The sequence below is a fragment of the Salmo trutta genome, chromosome 6 (assembly GCF_901001165.1).
Source record: "Salmo trutta chromosome 6, fSalTru1.1, whole genome shotgun sequence".
Lineage (NCBI taxonomy): Eukaryota > Metazoa > Chordata > Actinopteri > Salmoniformes > Salmonidae > Salmo > Salmo trutta.
Window position 1 is genome coordinate 15,235,895 of NC_042962.1, and position 19,667 is coordinate 15,255,561.

The following is a 19,667-nucleotide window of genomic DNA, read 5'->3' on the forward strand; positions in this document are numbered from 1 at the left end:
ACAGACGGGCGGAGAGGGAGGGAGGACAGACGGGCGGAGAGGGAGGGAGGACAGACGGGGGAGACAGACGGGGGAGAGAGAGAGGGGAGACGGGAGGTGAGAGGACAGACAGATGGACAGACGGGGGAGAGAGGACGGACGGGGAGAGAGAGGGGGGACAGATGGGGGGGAGAGAGAGGGGGGACAGATGGACAGATGGGGGAGAGAGAGGGGGGGAGATGGACAGACGGGAGGAGAGAGAGGATGGACAGACGGGGAGACAGATAGACAGACAGGGGAGAGAGAGATGGGAGACAGACAGGGGGAGAGAAGGGAGACGGGAGGAGAAAGGACAGACAAATGGACAGACGGGGGGGAGAGAGGGGAGACGGGAGGTGAGAGGACAGACAGATGGACAGACGGGGGGAGGAGAGAGATGGGAGACAGACAGGGGGAGAGAAGGGAGACGGGAGGAGAAAGGACAGACAAATGGACAGACGGGGGGGAGAGAGGGGAGACGGGAGGTGAGAGGACAGACAGATGGACAGACGGGGGAGAGAGGACAGACTGGAGGAGAGAGGACGGACGGGGTGAGAGAGAGGGGGGACAGATGCACAGACGGGGGGAGAGAGAGAGGATGGACAGACGGGGGGAGAGAGAGAGGGGAGACAGATGGACGGACAGACAGACTGGGGAGACAGACAGACTGGGGAGACAGACAGACTGGGGGAGAGAGACAGACAGACTGGGGGAGAGAGACAGAGAGACAGACTAGGGGAGACAGACGGACAGTGAGGGAGAGGATAGACAGACGGGGGGAGAGGGATGACAGACAGACGGGAGATGGAGGGGAGAGAAAGGAGAGATAGACAGGGGAGAGAAAGGGGGAGGGAGGGGAGACAGACAGGGGGAGGGAGGGGAGACAGGCAGACGGGGGGAGAGAGAGAGGACAGGCAGACAGACGGGGGGAGAGAGAGGACAGGCAGACAGACGGGGGGGAGAGAGGACAGACAGGCAGACGGGGGGAGAGAGGACAGACAGGCAGACGGGGGGAGAGAGGACAGACAGGCAGACGGGGGGGAGAGAGGACAGACAGGCAGACGGGGGGAGAGAGGACAGACAGGCAGGCGGGGGGGGAGAGAGGACAGACAGGCAGACGGGGGGGAGAGAGGACAGGCAGAAAGCTGGGGGGAGAGAGGACAGACAGGCAGACGGGGGGAGAGAGGACAGACAGGCAGACGGGGGGGAGAGAGGACAGACAGGCAGACGGGGGGGAGAGAGGACAGACAGGCAGGCGGGGGGGAGAGAGGACAGACAGGCAGGCGGGGGGGAGAGAGGACAGACAGGCAGACGGGGGGGAGAGAGGACAGGCAGACAGACGGGGGGGAGAGAGGACAGGCAGACAGAAGGGGGGGAGAGAGAGGACAGGCAGGCGGAGGGAGAGAGAGGACAGGCAGACGGGGGGAGAGAGAGGGGAGACAGACGGGGGAGAAAGGACAGACAGACAGACGGGGAGAGAGGACAGATGGGGAGAGAGGACAGACAGACGGTGGGAGAGAGAGGGGAGGGGTAGGAGAGGACGGACGTGGGGATGAGAGGACGGGACGGAGGGAGGAGACGGACAGACGGGGGTAGGGAGGGGACGGATGGACGGGAGAGGAGGAGAGACGGCGACCAAGAGAGAGACGGGGGGGAGAGAGGGGGGGAGGACAGAGGGACAGAGAGGACAGAGGGACAGAGGGAGAGAGAGGACAGAGGGAGAGAGAGGACAGAGGGAGAGAGAGGACAGAGGGAGAGAGAGGACAGAGGGAGAAAGAAGAGGAAATAAGAGGGGAGAGGAGAGGAGATACTGAGAGGGCAGGAAAATATATAATTGGCTGGGCTGTGGGTCTCGACAGACATTTTCCGTGGCCACATTGTTCCGTGGTTGGTTGAAACACACCCCTCCCCCATCTCTTCCTCCCTCCCATCTCTTCCTCCCTCCCTCCCATCTCTTCCTCCCTCCCTCCCATCTCTTCCTCCCTCCCTCCCATCTCTTCCTCTCCTCCCTCCTCCCGTCTATTTCACACCAGAGCCCAGATCTGTGAGAGGAATGCAAGCGAGTGGAGCTTCCACATTACTGATGCTATCTGCATGGCTTATCAGATCAAGTTTAAACTATTTGTGGGTATGTGCGTGACTATTGGTAGCCCTATGTAGGTCTAGATGTAGGTGTGTGTGTGTACACGTCTCCTTTATTAGTCCAAGGAGAGGGTTGAATCCGGTTATGTTAGCACTTTGTTTAGAAGAGATTATCCTAACTCTCATTTGTCACCGTGGGATGTGGTAACTCACTTCTCTCTGCCTAGCAACTGACTCTGTTGTGACATGCTGCTGCCGATACTGAGCCAAGAACTTTCACTTTAGCAGAGAAACAAATATCCTGTTTTATTCAATGAACTTTGCTGTGTGTGTGTGTGTGTGTGTGTGTGTGTGTGTGTGTTGACCTGAACACATGGGAAGATAGATACTTGCACACTGTCAAACCATTTGGGGAAAACTGCAAAAATATATCCAAATCCCTGAACACAGCAATATAGCCTACCGCGTGTTAAGCATTTACCATAGGTATAGCCCTGGCCTATTATAAAAGGAGGAGGAAGCGACTGAAAGAGGGATGGAGAGACGGCGAGAGGGAGAAACGGAGACGATGGAGGGGAAGGGGAAAAACAGGATTATTGAGAGGCAGAGGAAACAGAGAAGAGGCTCTGTCCGTTCCTGTATGCCTCCCCCTCCTTGCCTCTGTAAACATTGTACTGCACCGACACCCTGACCTTTGCTCTGTGAGAGGGGGTGGAAGAGCACAGAGCTAGAGGCATGGTAGCTGGATGTGGTGTGTGTGGTTAGAAGTGTGTGTGAATTTTCTCTACCTGTTGCATCTGTGTTGCATTTGAGTTGGCCCTACCTGTTGCATTTCAGTGTGTAGGTTGTGTGTGTGTGTAGGTTGTGTGTGTAGGTTGTGTGTGTGTGTAGGTTGTGTGTGTGTGCACGCATGCAACATGTCAGGGCAGGGTAGTCTGAGAGAGGGGAAGGAGAGGGAGGGAGGATGGGTAATGGCAGCTGAGTGTGAGCTGAAGGAGGAACCGGAGGAGGAGAGAAACAGGAGAGGGGGAGGGGTGGTCCTCTAAAAACTCACAAGAAGCTGGCCAGTGAGAAGGGGGAGAGAGAGAACACTCAGTCAGACACAGCCACCACACACACGTGCAGAGAGAAAGAGGGAAGTGGAACACTGTGACTGGCGAGTCTGTGCTTCCTGTTGTGATCGAGGAGAGTGTCATGCTCTGCCACTTTGTCTAAACGCCAGTCAGTCACATCTTCACAGGCAGGCCAGACAGGACCAACTGTACTTTACTGTTCTATCACTCACAAACACACAAAACTATGCTGCTATGTATTGGCCGAAAGGCTATTCTACTCTGCGTTTTCCATCAACGACCCTACATTAACTTGGATTAGGCAATTGCATTTCTTAACCCTTACACTTGTGGGAATTGGCTTATAGTGCCTTCAGAAAGTATTCATACCTCCTTGACTTATTCCACATTTAGTTGTTACAGCCTGAATTCTAAAATTCACAAAAAACACCCATCTACACACAATACCCCAATAATGACAGTGAAAATATGTTTTTTGTACATTTTATAGAAAAATAAATACGAAAACATTTAATTTACACCCGAGTCAATACTTTGTAGAAGCACCTTTGGCGGCGATTACAGCTTTGAGTCATCTTGGGTATGTATATCAGCTTTGTACATCTGGATTTAGGGATTTTCTCCCATTTCTTCCTTGCAGATTTTCTCAAGCTCTGTTAAGTTTGATGGGGAGCGGTGGTGAACAGCAATCTTCAAGTCTTCCACAGATTTCCAGTGGGATTCAAGTCTGTGGTTTGGCTGGGCCACTCTAGCGAAGACTTTCACATTCTTGTTATGAAGCCATTAAAGCGTTGCTTTGGCTGTATGCTTGGGGTCATTGTCCTGCAGGAACGTAAATCTTTGCCCCCAGTCTAAGGACGTTTGCACTCTAAAGCAGATCCTTATCAGTCTCCCAGTCCCTGCCCCATAGCTTGATACTGTCACAAATTTGCAAACATTTTTAAAAACATGTTTTCATTTTGTCATTAATGTGTATTTTGTGTAGATTTGTGAGCAAAAAAAATCGATTTTAACAATTTTGAATTCAGGCTTTAACACAACAAAATGTGGAATGAGTCAAGGGGTATGAATCATTTCTGAAGGCACTATATGGATGCGGCTAAATTGAAATGTTTCTTACAGAAGAATTCTGAAAAGCATATGCATTATTACACTGAGAAGAAAAATCCTATCAAATTGTATTTGTCACATGCTTCGTAAACAACAAGTGTAGACGAACAGGGAAATGCTTACTTATGGGCCCGTCCCAACAATGCAGAAAGCAAAAAAGAGAAAGAATAGAAAAATAACACGAGGAATAAATACACAATGAGTAACAATGACTTGGGTATCACGGTGCACCAGCACCGAGTCCATGTGCAGGGGTACGAGGTCATTGAGGTAGATATGTACATATAGGCAGGGATAAACTAGGCAACAGGATTAGTAGCAGCAGCAGCGTATGTGATGAGTCAAAAGAGTTAGTGTGAAGAGAGTCAATGCACATAGTCCTGGTACCTATTGGTTAACTATTTAACTATACTGAACAAAAATATAAACGCAACATGTAAAGTGTTGGTCCCATGTTTTACGAGCTGAAATAAAAGATCCCATTTGCACAAAAAGCTAATTTCACACAAATTTTCTGCACAAATTTGTTTATATTCCAGTTAGTGAGCATTTGACCTTTGCCAGACAATCCATCCACCTGACAGGTGTGGCATATCAAGAAGCTGATTAAACAGCATGATCATTACACAGGTGCACCTTGTGCTGGGGACAATAAAAGGCCACTTTAAATGTGCAGTTTTGTCACAATACAATGCCACAGATGTCAAATATTTTAAGAGTGTGCAATTGCATGCTGACTACAGGAATGTCCACCAGAGCTGTTGCCAGATAATTTTATATGAATTTCTTTACCATAAGCCGCCTCCAATGTTGGTTTTAGAGAATTTGACAATACGTCCAACCGGCCTCACAACCGCAAACCACGTGTATGGCATTGTGTGGGTGAGCGGTTTACTGATGTCAACATAGTGAACAGAGTGCCCCATGGTGGCGTTGGGGTTATGGTATGGGCAGGCATAAGCTACGGACACCGAACACAATTGCATTTTATCGATGGCAATTTGAATGCACAAAAATACCGTGACGAGATCCTGAGGCCCATTTTTTGGGGGGCGTATCTGTGACAAACAGATGCATATCTATATTCCCAGTCACCTGAAATCCATAGATTTAATGAATTTATTTAAATGGACTGATTTGGCATGCTTGTATGCCATCAAAGCTGTAATAATTATAATACTCAACGTCTCATCTTTCCAAATACATTGAGTCCTCATAATTAACACCAAATCCCTCACTCAGACAACAAAAAAATTGCAAAACTTGCCCAATTAGCAGGAGGGAGGGGCACGTCTTGTCGCGAGCGGAGCTAAAGTTCAAAATGGCTGTCTGTCAAAACACTGAACTCTGATGTCATGTATAGCATGTTACTGTACAGCTACTGCGTTCCAATGTACAGTTGGAAGTCGGAAGTTTACATACACCTTAGGCAAATACATTTAAACTCAGTTTTTCACAATTCCTGACATTTAATCCTAGTAATAATTCCCTGTTTTAGGTCAGTTAGGATCACCACTTTATTTTAAGAATGTGAAACGTTAGAATAATAGTAGAGAGAATGATTTATTTCAGCTTTTATTTCTTTCATCACATTCCCAGTGGGTCAGAAGTTTACATACACTCAATTACTATTTGGTAACATTGCCTTTAAATTGTTTAACTTGGGTCAAATGTTTCGGGTAGCCTTCCACAAGCTTCCCACAATAAGTTGTGTGAATTTTGTCATTCCTCCTGACAGAGCTGGTGTAACTGAGTCAGGTTTGTAGGCCTCCTTGCTCGCACATGCTTTTTCAGTTCTGCCCACAAATTTTCTATGGGATTGAGGTCCGGGCTTTGTGATGGCCACTCCAATACCTTGACTTTGTTGTCCTTAAGCCATTTTGCCACAACTTTGGAAGTATGCTTGAGGTCATTGTCCATTTGGAAGACCCATTTGCAACCAAGCTTTAACTTCCTGACTGATGTCTTGAGATGTTACTTCAATATATCCACATCATTTTCCTCCCTCATGTTGTCATCTATTTTGTCAAGTTCATCAGTCCCTCCTGCAGCAAAGCACCCCCACAACATGATGCTGCCACCCCCATGCTTCACGGTTGGGATGGTGTTCTTCGGCATACCGCTGAGGAAGGAGACATGTTCTGTCTTCTAGAGATGAACATACTTTGGTGCGAAAAGTGTAAATCGATCCCAGAACAACAGCAAAATAACTTGTGAAGATGCTGGAGGAAACAGGTACAAAAGTATCTATATCCACAGTAAAACGAGTTCTATACCGACATAACCTGAAAAGCCGCTCAGCAAGGAAGAAGCCACTGCTCCAAAACAGCCATAAAAAAGCCAGACTACGGTTTGCAACTGCACATGGGGACAAAGATCGAACTTTTTGGAGAAATGTCCTCTTGTCTGATGAAACAAAAATAGAACTGTTTGGCCATAATGACCATCGTTATGTTTGGAGGAAAAAGGGGGAGGCTTGCAAGCCGAAGAACACCATTGTTGGAAAAATTACTTGTCATGCACAAAATAGATGTCCTAACCGACTTGCCAAAACTATAGTTTGTTAACAAGAAATGTGTGAAGTGGTTGAAAAACGAGTTTTACTGACTTCAACCTAAGTGTATGTAAACTTCCGACTTCAACTGTAGATACTTATCAGTGTCCAAGTCTGCCATTTTCAACCCGTATACGGGTACAAGTGTAAAGGGCTACACAAAGACAATCCACAATAATCAACTTTGGTCTGCTGTCTCTCTTGGCATGTAAAATATTGTATTGATTGGTGGTAAGTTGGTAGCAAGTTTTTATCTGGTGCTTTTGCATCTCTAGTCATGTTGAGTGTTGTGTGTGATCTGTGCTAGTTAGTGCCAGCCGGTCCCACTGCCTTAACACTTCTCTTGGTGTCAGGAGAGAGACCGTTAGGAGGGGGAAGTTGACTTCTCTTGGTGTCAGGAAGAGCGAGACCAGCCTCGAGCTGGCCTCAAGCTAGGCCCATCTCCCGGCTAGCAAACGAAGTACACCAACTACAATACCTCTCTTGCCAATTGGCCTGGACCCTTTGTCGACACGGAGCCCCGCCGATCCATCACAACTGGTCTGCTGACGTAATTCGGCCGATGTGCTCTTAACCGGCCTTTGCGTCATGGATGTAGGTGATGATTCATCTGATAGCCCCGGCCCGCTAGCTTCCTGAACGCCATGTCTCCCGCTCGCCTAGCATAGTCATCGACTACCAAACGGCTCCCTGTTTCATCTATTGCTGCTCATTGGACCCTATGATCACTCGGCTACACAGCTGATGCCTGCTGGACTGTACATTGATACGGTACTTCATTTTGTTTTGTCTGTCGGCCCCAGCCTCGAACTCAGGCCCTGTGTGTAGCTAACTGACCCTCTCTGCCCATTCATCACCATTTACCCGTTGTTGTTGTCCTAGCTGTTTACCCATTGTTGTCTCACCCATTGTTGTCTTAGCTCTCCCAATCAACACCTTTGATTGCTTTATACCTTTCTCTAATGTCAATATGCCTTGTATACTGTTGTTTAGGGCAGCTCTCATTGTTTTATTTTACTGCGAAGCCCCTAGTCCTGCTCAACATGCCTCAGATAGCCCCCTTGTCCCACCCCCCACACATGCAGAGACCGCACCTAGCTTAACTGGCGCCTCCAGAGATGCAACCTCTCTCATCGTCACTCAATGCCTAGGTTTACCACCACTCTACTCGCACCCTACCATACCCTTGTCTGTACACTATGCCCTGAATCTATCCTACCACGCCCAGAAATCTGCTCCTTTTATTCTCTGTTCCCAAAGCACTAGACGACCAGTTCTTATATCCTTTAGCCGTACCCTCATCCTACACCTCCTCTGTTCCTCTGGTGATGTAGAGGTTAACCATGGCCATGTGTGTCCCCAGGCGCTCTCAATTGTTGACTTTTGCAACCGTAAAAGCCTTGGGTTCATGCATGTTAACATCAGAAGCCTCCTCCCCAAGTTTGCTTTATTCACTGCTTTAGCACACTCCGCTAACCCTGATGTCCTTGCCGTGTCTGAATCCTGGCTTAGGAAGGCTACCAAAAATTCTGAAATTTCCATCCCCAATTACAACATTTTCCGTCAAGACCGAACTGCTAAAGGGGGCGGAATTGCAATCTACTATAGAGAGAGCCTGCAGAGTTCTGTCATACTATCCAGGTCTATGCCCAAACAGTTCGACCATCCCTCATCCATCTCTCCAGAAATAAGTCCCTCACTGTTGCCGCTTGTTATAGACCCCCCTCAGCTCCCAGCTGTGCCCTGGACACCATATGTGAAATGATTGCCCTCCATCTATTGTCAGAGTTCATACTGCTAGGTGACCTAAATTGGGATATGCTTAACACCCCGGCCGTCCTACAATCTAAGATAGACGCCCTCAATCTCACACAAATTATCAAGGAACCTACCAGGTACAACCCCAAATCTGTAAACATGGGCACCCTCATAGATATCATCCTGACCAACTTTCCCTCTATATCCACCTCTGCTTTTTTCAACCAGGATCTCAGCGATCACCGCCTCATGGCCTGTGTCCGTTATGGGTCCGCGGTCAAACAACCATCCCTCATCACTGTCAAACGCTTCCTAAAACACTTCTGCGAGCAGGCCTTTCTAATCGACCTGGCCCGGGTATCCTGGAAGGATATTGACCACATCCCGTCAGTAGAGAATGCCTGGTTGTTCTTTAAAAGTGCTTTCCTCACCATCTTAAATAATGTCCCTCTCAATTATTTTTAACTAAGAACAGATATAGCCCTTGGCGTACTTCACTAGCTTCGAATAGTTCCCGCGATATGCAACTTTTCAGGGAAGTCAGGAACCAATACACACATTCAGTTAGGAAAGCAAAGGCTAGCTTTTTCAAACAGAAATTAGCATCTTGCAGCACTAATTCCCAAAAGTTTTGGGACACTGTAAAGTCCATGGAGAATAAGAGTATCTCCTCCCAGCTGCCCACTGCACTGAGACTAGGAAACACTGTCACCACTGATAAATCCACGATAATCGAGGATTTCAGTAAGCATTTCTCTACGGCTGGCCATGCTTTCCACCTGGCTACCCCAACCCCGGCCAACAGCTCTGCACCCCCCGCAGCAACTGGCCCAAGCCCCTCCCACTTCTCCTTCACCCAAATCCAGACAGCTGATGTTCTGCAAGAGCTGCAAAATCTGGATCCCTACAAATCAGCTGGGCTAGACGATCTGGACCCTCTCTTCCTAAAATTATCCACCGCCATTGTTGTAACCCCTATTACTAGTCTGTTCAACCTCTTTCGTATCGTCTGAGATTCCTAAAGATTGGAAAGCGGCCGCAGTCACACCCTCTTCAAAGGGGGAGACCCTCTAGACCCAAATGATGTCGCTCTTGCCCTGGGTGACTCTTTGATCCTCCTCTACTCAGACGACACCATTCTGTATACATCTGGCCCTCTTTTACACACTGTTAACAAACCTCCAAATGAGCTTTAACGCCATACAACACTCCTTCCGTGGCCTCCACCTGCTCTTAAATGCTAGTAAAACGAAATGCATGCTCTTCAACCAATTGCTGCCCGCGCCCGCCCGCCCGACTTGCATCACTACTCTGGACGGTTCTGACTTAGAATATGTGGACAACTATAAATACCTAGGTGTCTGGCTAGACTGTAAACTCTCCTTCCAGACTCACATTAAGCATCTCCAATCCCAAGTTAAATCTAGAATCGGCTTCCTATTTTGCATCAAAGCCTCCTTCACTCATGCTGCGAAACATACCCTCGTAAAACTGACTATCCTACCGATCCTCAACTTCGGCGATGTCATTTACAAAATAGCCTCCAATACTCTGCCTCCAATTTGCTGAGTAGTCTATCACAGTGCCATCCATTTTGTCACCAAAGCCCCATATACTACCCACCACTGCGACCTGTATGCTCTCGTTGGCTGGTCCTCGCTACATATTCGTCTCCAAACCCACTGGCTCCAGGTCATCTATAAGTCTTTGCTAGGTAAAGCGCCGCCTTATCTCAGTTCACTGGTCACCCACTCGTAGAACGCGCTCCAGCAGGTATATTTCACTGGTTATCTCCAAAGCCAACACCTACTTTTGCCGCCTTTACTTCTAGTTCTCTGCTGCCAATGACTGGAACAAATTGCAAAAATCACTGAAGTTGGAGACTTATATCTCTCTCACTAACTTTAAGCGTCTGCTGTCAGAGCAGCTTACCGATCGCTGCAGCTGTACACAGCCCATCTGTAAATAGCCCATCCAACCAACTACCTACCTCATCCCCATATTTGTTTTAGTTTTTCTGCTCTTTTGCACACCAGTATTTCTACTTGCACATATATCACTCCAGTGTAAATTGCTAAATTGTAATTACTTCACCACTATTGGCCTATTTATTGCCTTAACCCCTTACTTCTTTTGCACACACTGTATACAGATTTTTCTATTGTGTTATTGGCTGTATGTTTGTTTATCCCATGTGTAACGCTGTTGTTTTTGTCACACTGCTTTGCTTTATCTGGGCCAGGTCGCAGTTGTAAATGAGAACCTGTTCTCAACTGGCCTACCTGGTTAAATAAAGGTAAAATGAAGAAATAAATATAAAGAACGTTAGGGGGGAAAGTTGACTTCTCTTGGTGTCAGGAGAGAGACCGTTAGGATGGCAGGTAGCCTAGTGGTTAGAGCGTTGGACTAGTAACCGGAAGGTTGCAAGATCGAATCCCTGAGCTGACAAGGTAAAAATCTGTCGTTCTGCCCCTGAACAAGGCAGTTAACCCACTGTTCCTAGGCCATCATTGAAAGTAAGAATTTGTTCTTAACTGACTTGCCTAGTTAAATAAAGGTAAAATATATATATTTTTTTTAAAGGATGGAAAGTTGACTTCTCTTGGTGTCAGGAGGAGAGAGACCGTTAGGAGGGAAAGTTGACTTCTCTTGGTGTCAGGAGGAGAGAGACCGTTAGGAGGGAAACTTGACTTCTCTTGGTGTCAGGAGGAGAGAGACCGTTAGGAGGGAAAGTTGACTTCTCTTGGTGTCAGGAGGAGAGAGACCGTTAGGAGGGAAAGTTGACTTCTCTTGGTGTCAGGAGGAGAGAGACCGTTAGGAGGGAAAGTTGACTTCTCTTGGTGTCAGGAGGAGAGAGACCGTTAGGAGGGAAACTTGACTTCTCTTGGTGTCAGGAGGAGAAAGACCGTTAGGAGGGAAAGTTGACTTCTCTTGGTGTCAGGAGGAGAGAGACCGTTAGGAGGGGGTAATAAATAGCCAACATGTGGTCATCGGATATCTCCCTCCCTCTCCCCTTCTCTCTTTTCCCCAAGTCCCTACCTAACCCAGTCTGTGAACTGACAAGCCAGCCTTGATAAAGACGGCCCCTCTCTCTCATACACGCACACACGCACAAAAACAGTCTTCTACGCAAGACACCCGGCTGTAGCCACCAGTGGAATGCTTTGAAAATGCGTCCTTGCGTCCTCCCTCTCTCTCCATCTCTCGCTCTCTCTCATATTTAACACAGTGCTAGCTAGTTAGCGTGCTAACATCGCGAGGGACCCAAAGGTGAACGGGTTATAAACAACACTGCTCTGTTAGTGCTGGGTGAGAGCAACCCCCCCACCCCCCACTCCCAATGTTTGCTTTGAAGAGCATGTGTCAGTTTTGGCAGTTTGGCTTGGGGCTCATTGTCTCTCTATCTGCCTTGCTGGTAGAGGACACAACTTCCCTATTTAATGTATTACTCATTGAACATAAAGCTGCAATATGTAACTTTTTGGCGACCTGACCGAATTTACATAGAAATGTGAGTTACAGATTTGTCATTCGCATTGAAAGCAAGTCTAAGAAGCGGTAATCTCTAGATCTGTTCTGTGTGCTATTTCTATTCTTCCCATTCTTAAGTTTCGTTTTTGCATCTTTTGGTTTTGTACACCAGCTTCAAACAGCTAAAAATACAATATTTTGGGTTATTGAAAATATATTCAGTTGTTTAGATGGTACAATGATTCTCTATACTAAAATTGCTTGTTTTGCCACACAAACTGAAATTAGGTGAACTATTAGGAAATGGCGGAACAACTTCTGCATATTGCGCCTTAAACAATGGTTGTAGTTTGAGTCTAATACAAGTAGCAAAGTTGCTCAAGGTGATGCAAAGGTAGCCCTGGTTTAAACACAGTGCCTTCGGAAAGTATTCATATAAAAACCATAAACTCCCTTGTGTTGCAAGTAGCACCATGCCCAGACCACCGAGTCATTAAAACTGACCACATTATTAAATAATGCAAAAAATGAATGAAAGCCACTGGTTTACAACTAGCAAAGTATTGTGGAGTAGTAAGTAGCTAATGGAGTAGCAGCTCTAACTAGCAATACAAAGCACAGACTAAGTAGTATGGTCATGTTGAATAGTGGGGGGTTGGCCAAGGGGTGTGTGTGTGTGTGTGTGTGTGTGTGTGTGTGTGTGTGTGTGTGTGTGTGTGTGTGTGTGTGTGTGTGTGTGTGTGTTAACCGCAGATCTCAAGATTAGCCGTGGATTTGTTTTCTTTCATTAGCTGAGCATCACCCCCTCCTTCCATCCCGCACTCTGATTGGTAGATCAAACGCTTGGGCAGCACTTTTTATGGCCTGCTAAAATGAACTGCAACAGATGGTGGGAACCGAGAAGAGGGAGAGGGGAGAGGAGAGGAAGGATGAAAGAGGGATAGATGGAGGAAAGAAAGAGGGGGAGGAGAGACAGGAGGGGGGGGAGGAGAGAAGAGATACCGATGCAGAGGGGAGTTGGAGAAACGAAAGAAGGCCAAGCGGGGAAAAAAGGTGTGGGGAGAGGAGAGATTGCACAAGGGCCGTGCTAGGTTTCCAGATTTCTGTTGTGATGTTTCAGAGCAGGCAACTGGAGGAGAGTGTTGCACTTGTTTGGAGATTCCAACACACGCTCATGGAGAGAAAGTGCTGTGTGTTACAGGAGAAGAGTGTGTTTGCATGCGTGTAGATGGTGCGGAGGAGGAGGGGCAGCAGTGGCTGCTGTTACTACATCTGTTCCCAGCCATCACTCTCACTACAGCTTTGACCCCCCCCCCTCATCCATAACCCACCATCCTACACACAGACACTACACTGCGTGTGTGTGGATGGAAAAGTCGCCACACTGTGCCAAAGAGCAGCAAACAAGAATGCCTCTCCACGCCTCTCCTCTCTTCTCCTGTCCTGTCCTATCCTGTCCTGTCCCCTCCCCTCATCTATCCTTGGGCCCCTCGCAGCTCGCACTCCCTTCCTCTCACAGACTCCTCCCACCTCCATTTGCTCTCCCTCTTTTCTTCCCTCTCTCTCCATCTTGTTTTGTCTGCCTGCCTGACTGGGTCCTTCGCTCCATCCTCTCTCACACTCGCTCTCTCGGTTTCCCTCCTTTTCTTCATTGTAACTCCTGTCGTTTTAACCTCAATCTGAACAACACATCTGTATTGGTTGTTACACTTTATTTGCAAAACTTTATAATCGTGTTCAATTAATTACAAGGTGCTCATTCATATTACTTATTTAGCCAGCTAAGTTCATGAAGTTGGATTGATTAATGGAAGTATTAGGCTGTGCAATCAATTATTTTAATAGATTATTGGAAACGGTAGCCATTTTTTTTAGGTTTCAAGTCCTATGTGAAAATACTCTCAATCAATCAACTTGCAGCAGCCAAAGACATAGATTTAAATATAGCAACCTCCACCACCATCCCCTTCCACACACAGTCAGTCAGCCACCAATCTGGCAACCGCATGAGTCAGCTGACAAGGTCAGAGGGGTGGTCACACCACAACCCTCCTGCTGGGCTAGAGGGGACACCGGTGTGAGGGCAAAACGCTGGTGACAAATCACTTGTGACACGTTTCCATAGATTTAAAGCCACCATTCAGTCTCCCTTACTTTATTAAAAATCAGTGCCTTCGAAAAGTATTCAGACCCCTTGACTTTTTCCTTATTTTGTTAGGTTACAGCCTTATTCTAAAATGTATTAAATACATCAAAATCCTCAGCAATCTACACACAATACCCCATAATGACAAAACGAGCAGGTTTTTAGAAATGTTTGCTAATTTATAAATACATAAAAATGTAAATATGAAATTTACATAAGTATTCAGACCCTTTACTCAGTACTTTGTTGAAACACCTTTGGCAGCAATTACAGCTTCAAGTATTCTTGGGTATGACGCTACAAGCCTGGCACACCTGTATTTGGGGAGTTTCTCCCATTCTTCTCTGCAGATCCTCTCAAGCTCTGTCAGGTTGGATGGGGAGAGTTGCTGCACAGCTATTTTCAGCTCTGGAGCAGGCCTTATTGGAGGAGTGTGCAGAGATTGTTGTCCTTCTGGAAGGTTCTCCCATCTCCACAGAGGAACTCTGGAGCTCTGTCAGAGTGATCATCGGGTCCTTGGTCACCTCCCTGACCAAGGCCCTTCTCCCCTGATTGCTCAGTTTGGCCGGGCGGCCAGCTCTAGGAAGTAAATAAGAATTTGTTCATAACTGACTTGCCTAGTTAAATAAAGGTTAAATACATTTTAAAAAACATCTTGCAAATCACCAGCAGAGGGCCAGCATTTTGAATCCATTTTCACGTTCACTCTGTTAGTAGTGCTTACAAATCGGATCATAACTCTAAAACTAGCAAAGATCCCACACTGGAACTTTGATATGCCAGTAGAGTATATTATGTTCAACAATATATACAGCGGCTTCGGAAAGTATTCAGACCCCTTGACTTTTTCCACATTTTGTTACGTTACAGCCTTATTCCAAAATGGATTAAATAAATACAAATCCTCAGCAATCTACACATAATACCCCATAATGACAAAGAGAAAACAGGTTTTTAGAATTTTTGTAAATGTATTAAAATAAAAAAATAGAAATAACAGACCATTTGCTATGAGACTCTAAATTGAGCTCAGGTGCATCCTGTTTCCATTGATCATCCTTGAGATGTGTCTACAACTTGATTGGACATGATTTGGAAAGGTACACGCATTTCTATATGAAGGTCCCACAGTTGACAGTGCATGTCAGCGCAGTCTGTAGAGCTCCGAGACTTTTGTCGGAGGGATTTTTGTGGGATTTTGTCGAGACACAGATCTGGGGAAGGGTACCAAAAACATTCTGCAGCACTGAAGGTCCACCAAGAACACAGTAGCCTCCATCATTCTTAAATGGGCGAAGTTTGGAACCAAGACTCTTCCATTTTTTTATATAACCTTTATTGAACTAGGCAAGTCTGTTAAGAACAAATTCTTATTTACAATGATGGCCTACTCCAGCCAAACCCTAATGACGCTGGGCCAATTGTGCGCCACCCTATTGGACTCCCAATCATGGCCGGTTGTGATACAGCCTGGAGTCTGGAGTCGAACCAGGGTCTGTAGTGACGCCTCTTGTACTGAGATGCAGTGCCTTAGACCGCTGCGCCACTCGGGAGCCCACGTGATGTGCAGTGATGCAAGTAAAAGGACATTGTCTACTATTGGTTACATTGCCTACTATGCCAATTTCTCTGTATAAAATGGCCCATAACTGTTTTAAACTATCACTCTTGAACTTTGATATGCCTGTAGAGTAATTTATGTCAATGAAAAAAAGCAAAATATTTTGTACATGGGATGCAGTAGCAGCAAGACTTGGAGTGAGACATGCACACCCCCCCTCGCACTCTGACAGAAGGGTTTGTGACACTGCACCTGCTTAGGCCATGTTGCTGTTTGTAAATGGGGTGTTGATGAGTAATCGTGTTTTCATATAAGAAAATACATAGTGTTGGTATTCCGTGTTGGTATGCCTTCATCATAATAACTCCTTATTATACAGTACCAGTCAGAAGTTTGGACACACCTACTGATTCCAGGGTTTTTCTTTATTTTTACTATTTTCTACATTGTAGAATAATAGTGAAGACATCAAAACTATGAAATAACACATATGGAATCATGTAGTAACCAAAAAAGTGTAAAACAAATCAAAATATATTTTATATTTGAGATTCTTCAAATAGCCACCCTTTTCCTTGATGACAGCTTTGCACACTCTTGGCATTCTCTCAAACAGCTTCATGAGATAGTTACCTGGAATGCATTTCAATTAACAGGTGTGCCTTGTTTAAAGTTAATTTGTTGAATTTCTTTCCTTAATTCGTTTGAGCCAATCAGTTGTGTTGTGACAAGGTAGGGGTGGTATACAGAAGATAGCCCTATTTGGTAAAAGACCAAGCCATATTATGGTAAGAACAGCTCAAATAAGCAAAGCGAAACGACAGTCCATCATTACTTTAAGACATGAAGGTCAGTCAATACAGAACATTTCAAGAACTTTGAAAGTTTCTTCAGGTGCAGTCGCAAAAACCATCAAGTGCTATGATGAAACTGGCTCTCATGAGGGCCACAACAGGAAAGGAAGAACCAGAGTTACCTCTGCCGCAGAGGATAAGTTCATTCGAGTTACCAGCCTCAGAAATTGCAGCTCAAATAACTGCTTCACAGAGTTCAAGTAAGAGACACATCTCAACATCAACTGTTCAGAGGAGACTGTGTGAATCAGGCCTTCATGGTCAAATTGCTGCAAAGAAACCACTACTAAAGGGCACCAAAAAGAAGAAGAGACTTGCTTAGGCCAAGAAACATGAGCAATGGACATTAGACCGGTGGAAATCTGTTCTTTGGTCTGATGAGTCCAAATTTGAGATTTTTGGTTTTAACCGCCATGTCTTTGTGAGATGCAGAGTAAGTGAACGGATGATCTCCGCGTGTGTGGTTCCCACTGTGAAGCATGGAGGAGGAGGTGTGGGGGCGCTTTGCTGGTGACACTGTCAGTGATTTATTTAGAATTCAAGGCACAATTAACCAGCATGGATACCACAGCATTCAACAGTGATACACCAACCCATCTGGTTTGAGCTTAGTGGGACTATCATTTGTTTTTAAACAGGACAATGACCCAAAACGCACGCCCAGGCTGTGTAAGGGCTATTTGATCAAGAAGGAGAGCGATGGAGTGCTGCATCAGATGACCTGGCCTCCAGAATCACCTGACCTCAACCCAATTGAGATGGTTTGGGATGAGTTGGACTGCAAAGTGAAGTGAAAGCAGCCAACAAGTGCTCAGCATATGTGGGAACTCCTTCAAGACTGTTGGAAAAGCATTCCAGGTGAAGCTGGTTGAGAGCATGCCAAGAGTGTGCAAAGCTGTCATCAAGGCAAAGAGTGGCTACTTTGAAGAATCTCAACCAACACTTTTTTGGTTACTACATGATTCCATGTGTTATTTCATAGTTTTGATGTCTTCACTATTTTACAATGTAGAAAATAGTAAAACTAAATAAAAACCCTTGAATGAGTAGGTGTCCACACTTTTGACTGGTACTGTACATGGAATCAGGAATACCAGCCCTTTGTATTTTCTTAAATAAATAAAAATTAACTACAGTAACTGTTGGCATTTTAATTCCCTGTGTACCAAAATCGAACCTCGACCCCACAACCACAATACGTACCCCATCCGTGGGTTTGGCGAACCATTACACCCTTAGTCTGTAATGTCACTTCTCTACTCCCTCCTGGGACTCACTAGAATAAACACAACCAGCCGTCACCAGTCTGTTCAAGCTCACCTCTTTCACCCACTCTCCCCCCTCTCATCTCCTCCTTTTCCTCTCCTCCATCTCATCTCTCTCTACTTCTCCATTTCCAAGGCTTTCCCCCCTTCCTTTTCTCGCTATCATCCTCAACTCATGTCCTCCATCCCTTTTATTTCTCTCCCTTTTTTTATTCACTTTGATTAGGGTGAGTCATTTGGAAAGCCAATGTAGAGGAATGTAGACACTAAAACACACACACACACACACACACACACACACACACACTCCAACCCTCCCTCCATGAGGAGGAGGAAGTGGCCTGGACCGGAGAGGAGCTTCCTGTGGGGCTGTGAACGGGAATCTGCAATTAACAGGGGGGGGGGGCTCTCTTATTTGGGCTCTCTCTCTCACCCCTCTTCTCTCCTCTTTCTTGCTTATTCTGCGTCTGTATCTCTCTCCTTCCCCCTTCTTTCTTTCCTTTTTCCATCTACCCCTCTTCTGCATCCTTCTCTTTTGTCCTCTCTCTGTCTGTCTGTCATTCGTCTGTTTCTCGGTCACCGTCTGTATTAGCTGGAACTCCTGTGATACTGTGTCATAGCACGTTAGCTGGGCCAGATAACAATAGTAGGCATAGTTAGGGATGTGTGCTGGATACAGGATGGGCCTGGGGGGATGGTACAGAAAGCGCCAGTCTAGCATGGAGTTAGAGAGATTAGCCCCCCCCCCCAAACCCTCCCATCGGGGACTGGCCCTGGTGCAGAGAGAGGATAGGGAAACCAAGGGCTTGAATCTGTGTGTGTTTGATTGGGTAGTGGCTGGGGGCCTATGGGTTTACCTGACCATGGACCATATACACTATTGGTGGCCTGCTGTGATTGGTTTCTTACTAAATTGTTATGCTGAGGATAGAAAGGGGAGGACATTTCATCCTCTTTCTCCCTCCCGCCCGCCCGCCCTCTCTTGTCTCATACGAGACAGGTTTAATGCCATAAAACACAGGCTATCATGTCTAGCTAGCGACATCAACTCAGCCAGTATTCTTTCGCTCTCCCTATCACAAGGTCACCCTCCTCCTCCCCTCTGCATTAACCTTCAGCTCCCTCAACCCCTCTAGGCCCTCCTTCCACTCCATAGCCAACCTATGCTCTAGTGCACACTGTGAAGTGCACTGCATACTCACTTCATTTACCATCTTCTGACTCCTCATGTTAACATGTACGTATGTGGCATCTGTCTCTTTGCGCATGCCTTGTACCTTTTTTCATTTGTTGTAGTGAAAAATGCTAATGCTGGTAGCTAGCTACAGAACATTGTGCTAATGCTTGTAGCTAGCTACGGAACATTGTGCTAACGCTAGTAGCTAGCTACGAAACATTGAGCTAACACTAGTAGCTAGCTACAGAAAATTGTGCTGTATTGGAATGTTGGCAACGTTATCCTTACATTTTTTTGGACTGGCAACATGTTGCTAGTAAATGTTAATTTAACTTCCTGAATTTAAATGGAATTGACCCCAACCCTGCTAAGTACCAACGCCTTCTTAGTTTTTGTGTATGTCCCATGTCACTAAGTTTGTGTGTATGTTGTGTTCCTGCAGTGATGGAGAGCGCCACAGAGGACAAGCATCCGGGGGGAGGGGTGAGCGCTGAGCTGAGCGCTGTAGAGACTGAGCACTCTGAGGGGCAGGAAACCCCCGACTCCACACACACACAGGACGAGCACACAGGTGAGGGTGGTGTATGTGCCTGTGTCC

At 46.4% G+C, this 19,667-nt stretch overlaps 1 protein-coding gene across 1 annotated transcript in view; it reads left to right on the forward strand.

Moving 5' to 3' along the window:
* The window catches only part of LOC115195524 (ras-responsive element-binding protein 1-like), a 77,565-nt gene that overhangs the window by 31,969 nt on the left and 25,929 nt on the right, over nt 1–19,667 (forward strand). Inside the window, 1 exon segment of the mRNA XM_029755437.1 lies at nt 19,512–19,640. Coding sequence (XP_029611297.1) covers nt 19,512–19,640 — 129 coding nt within the window.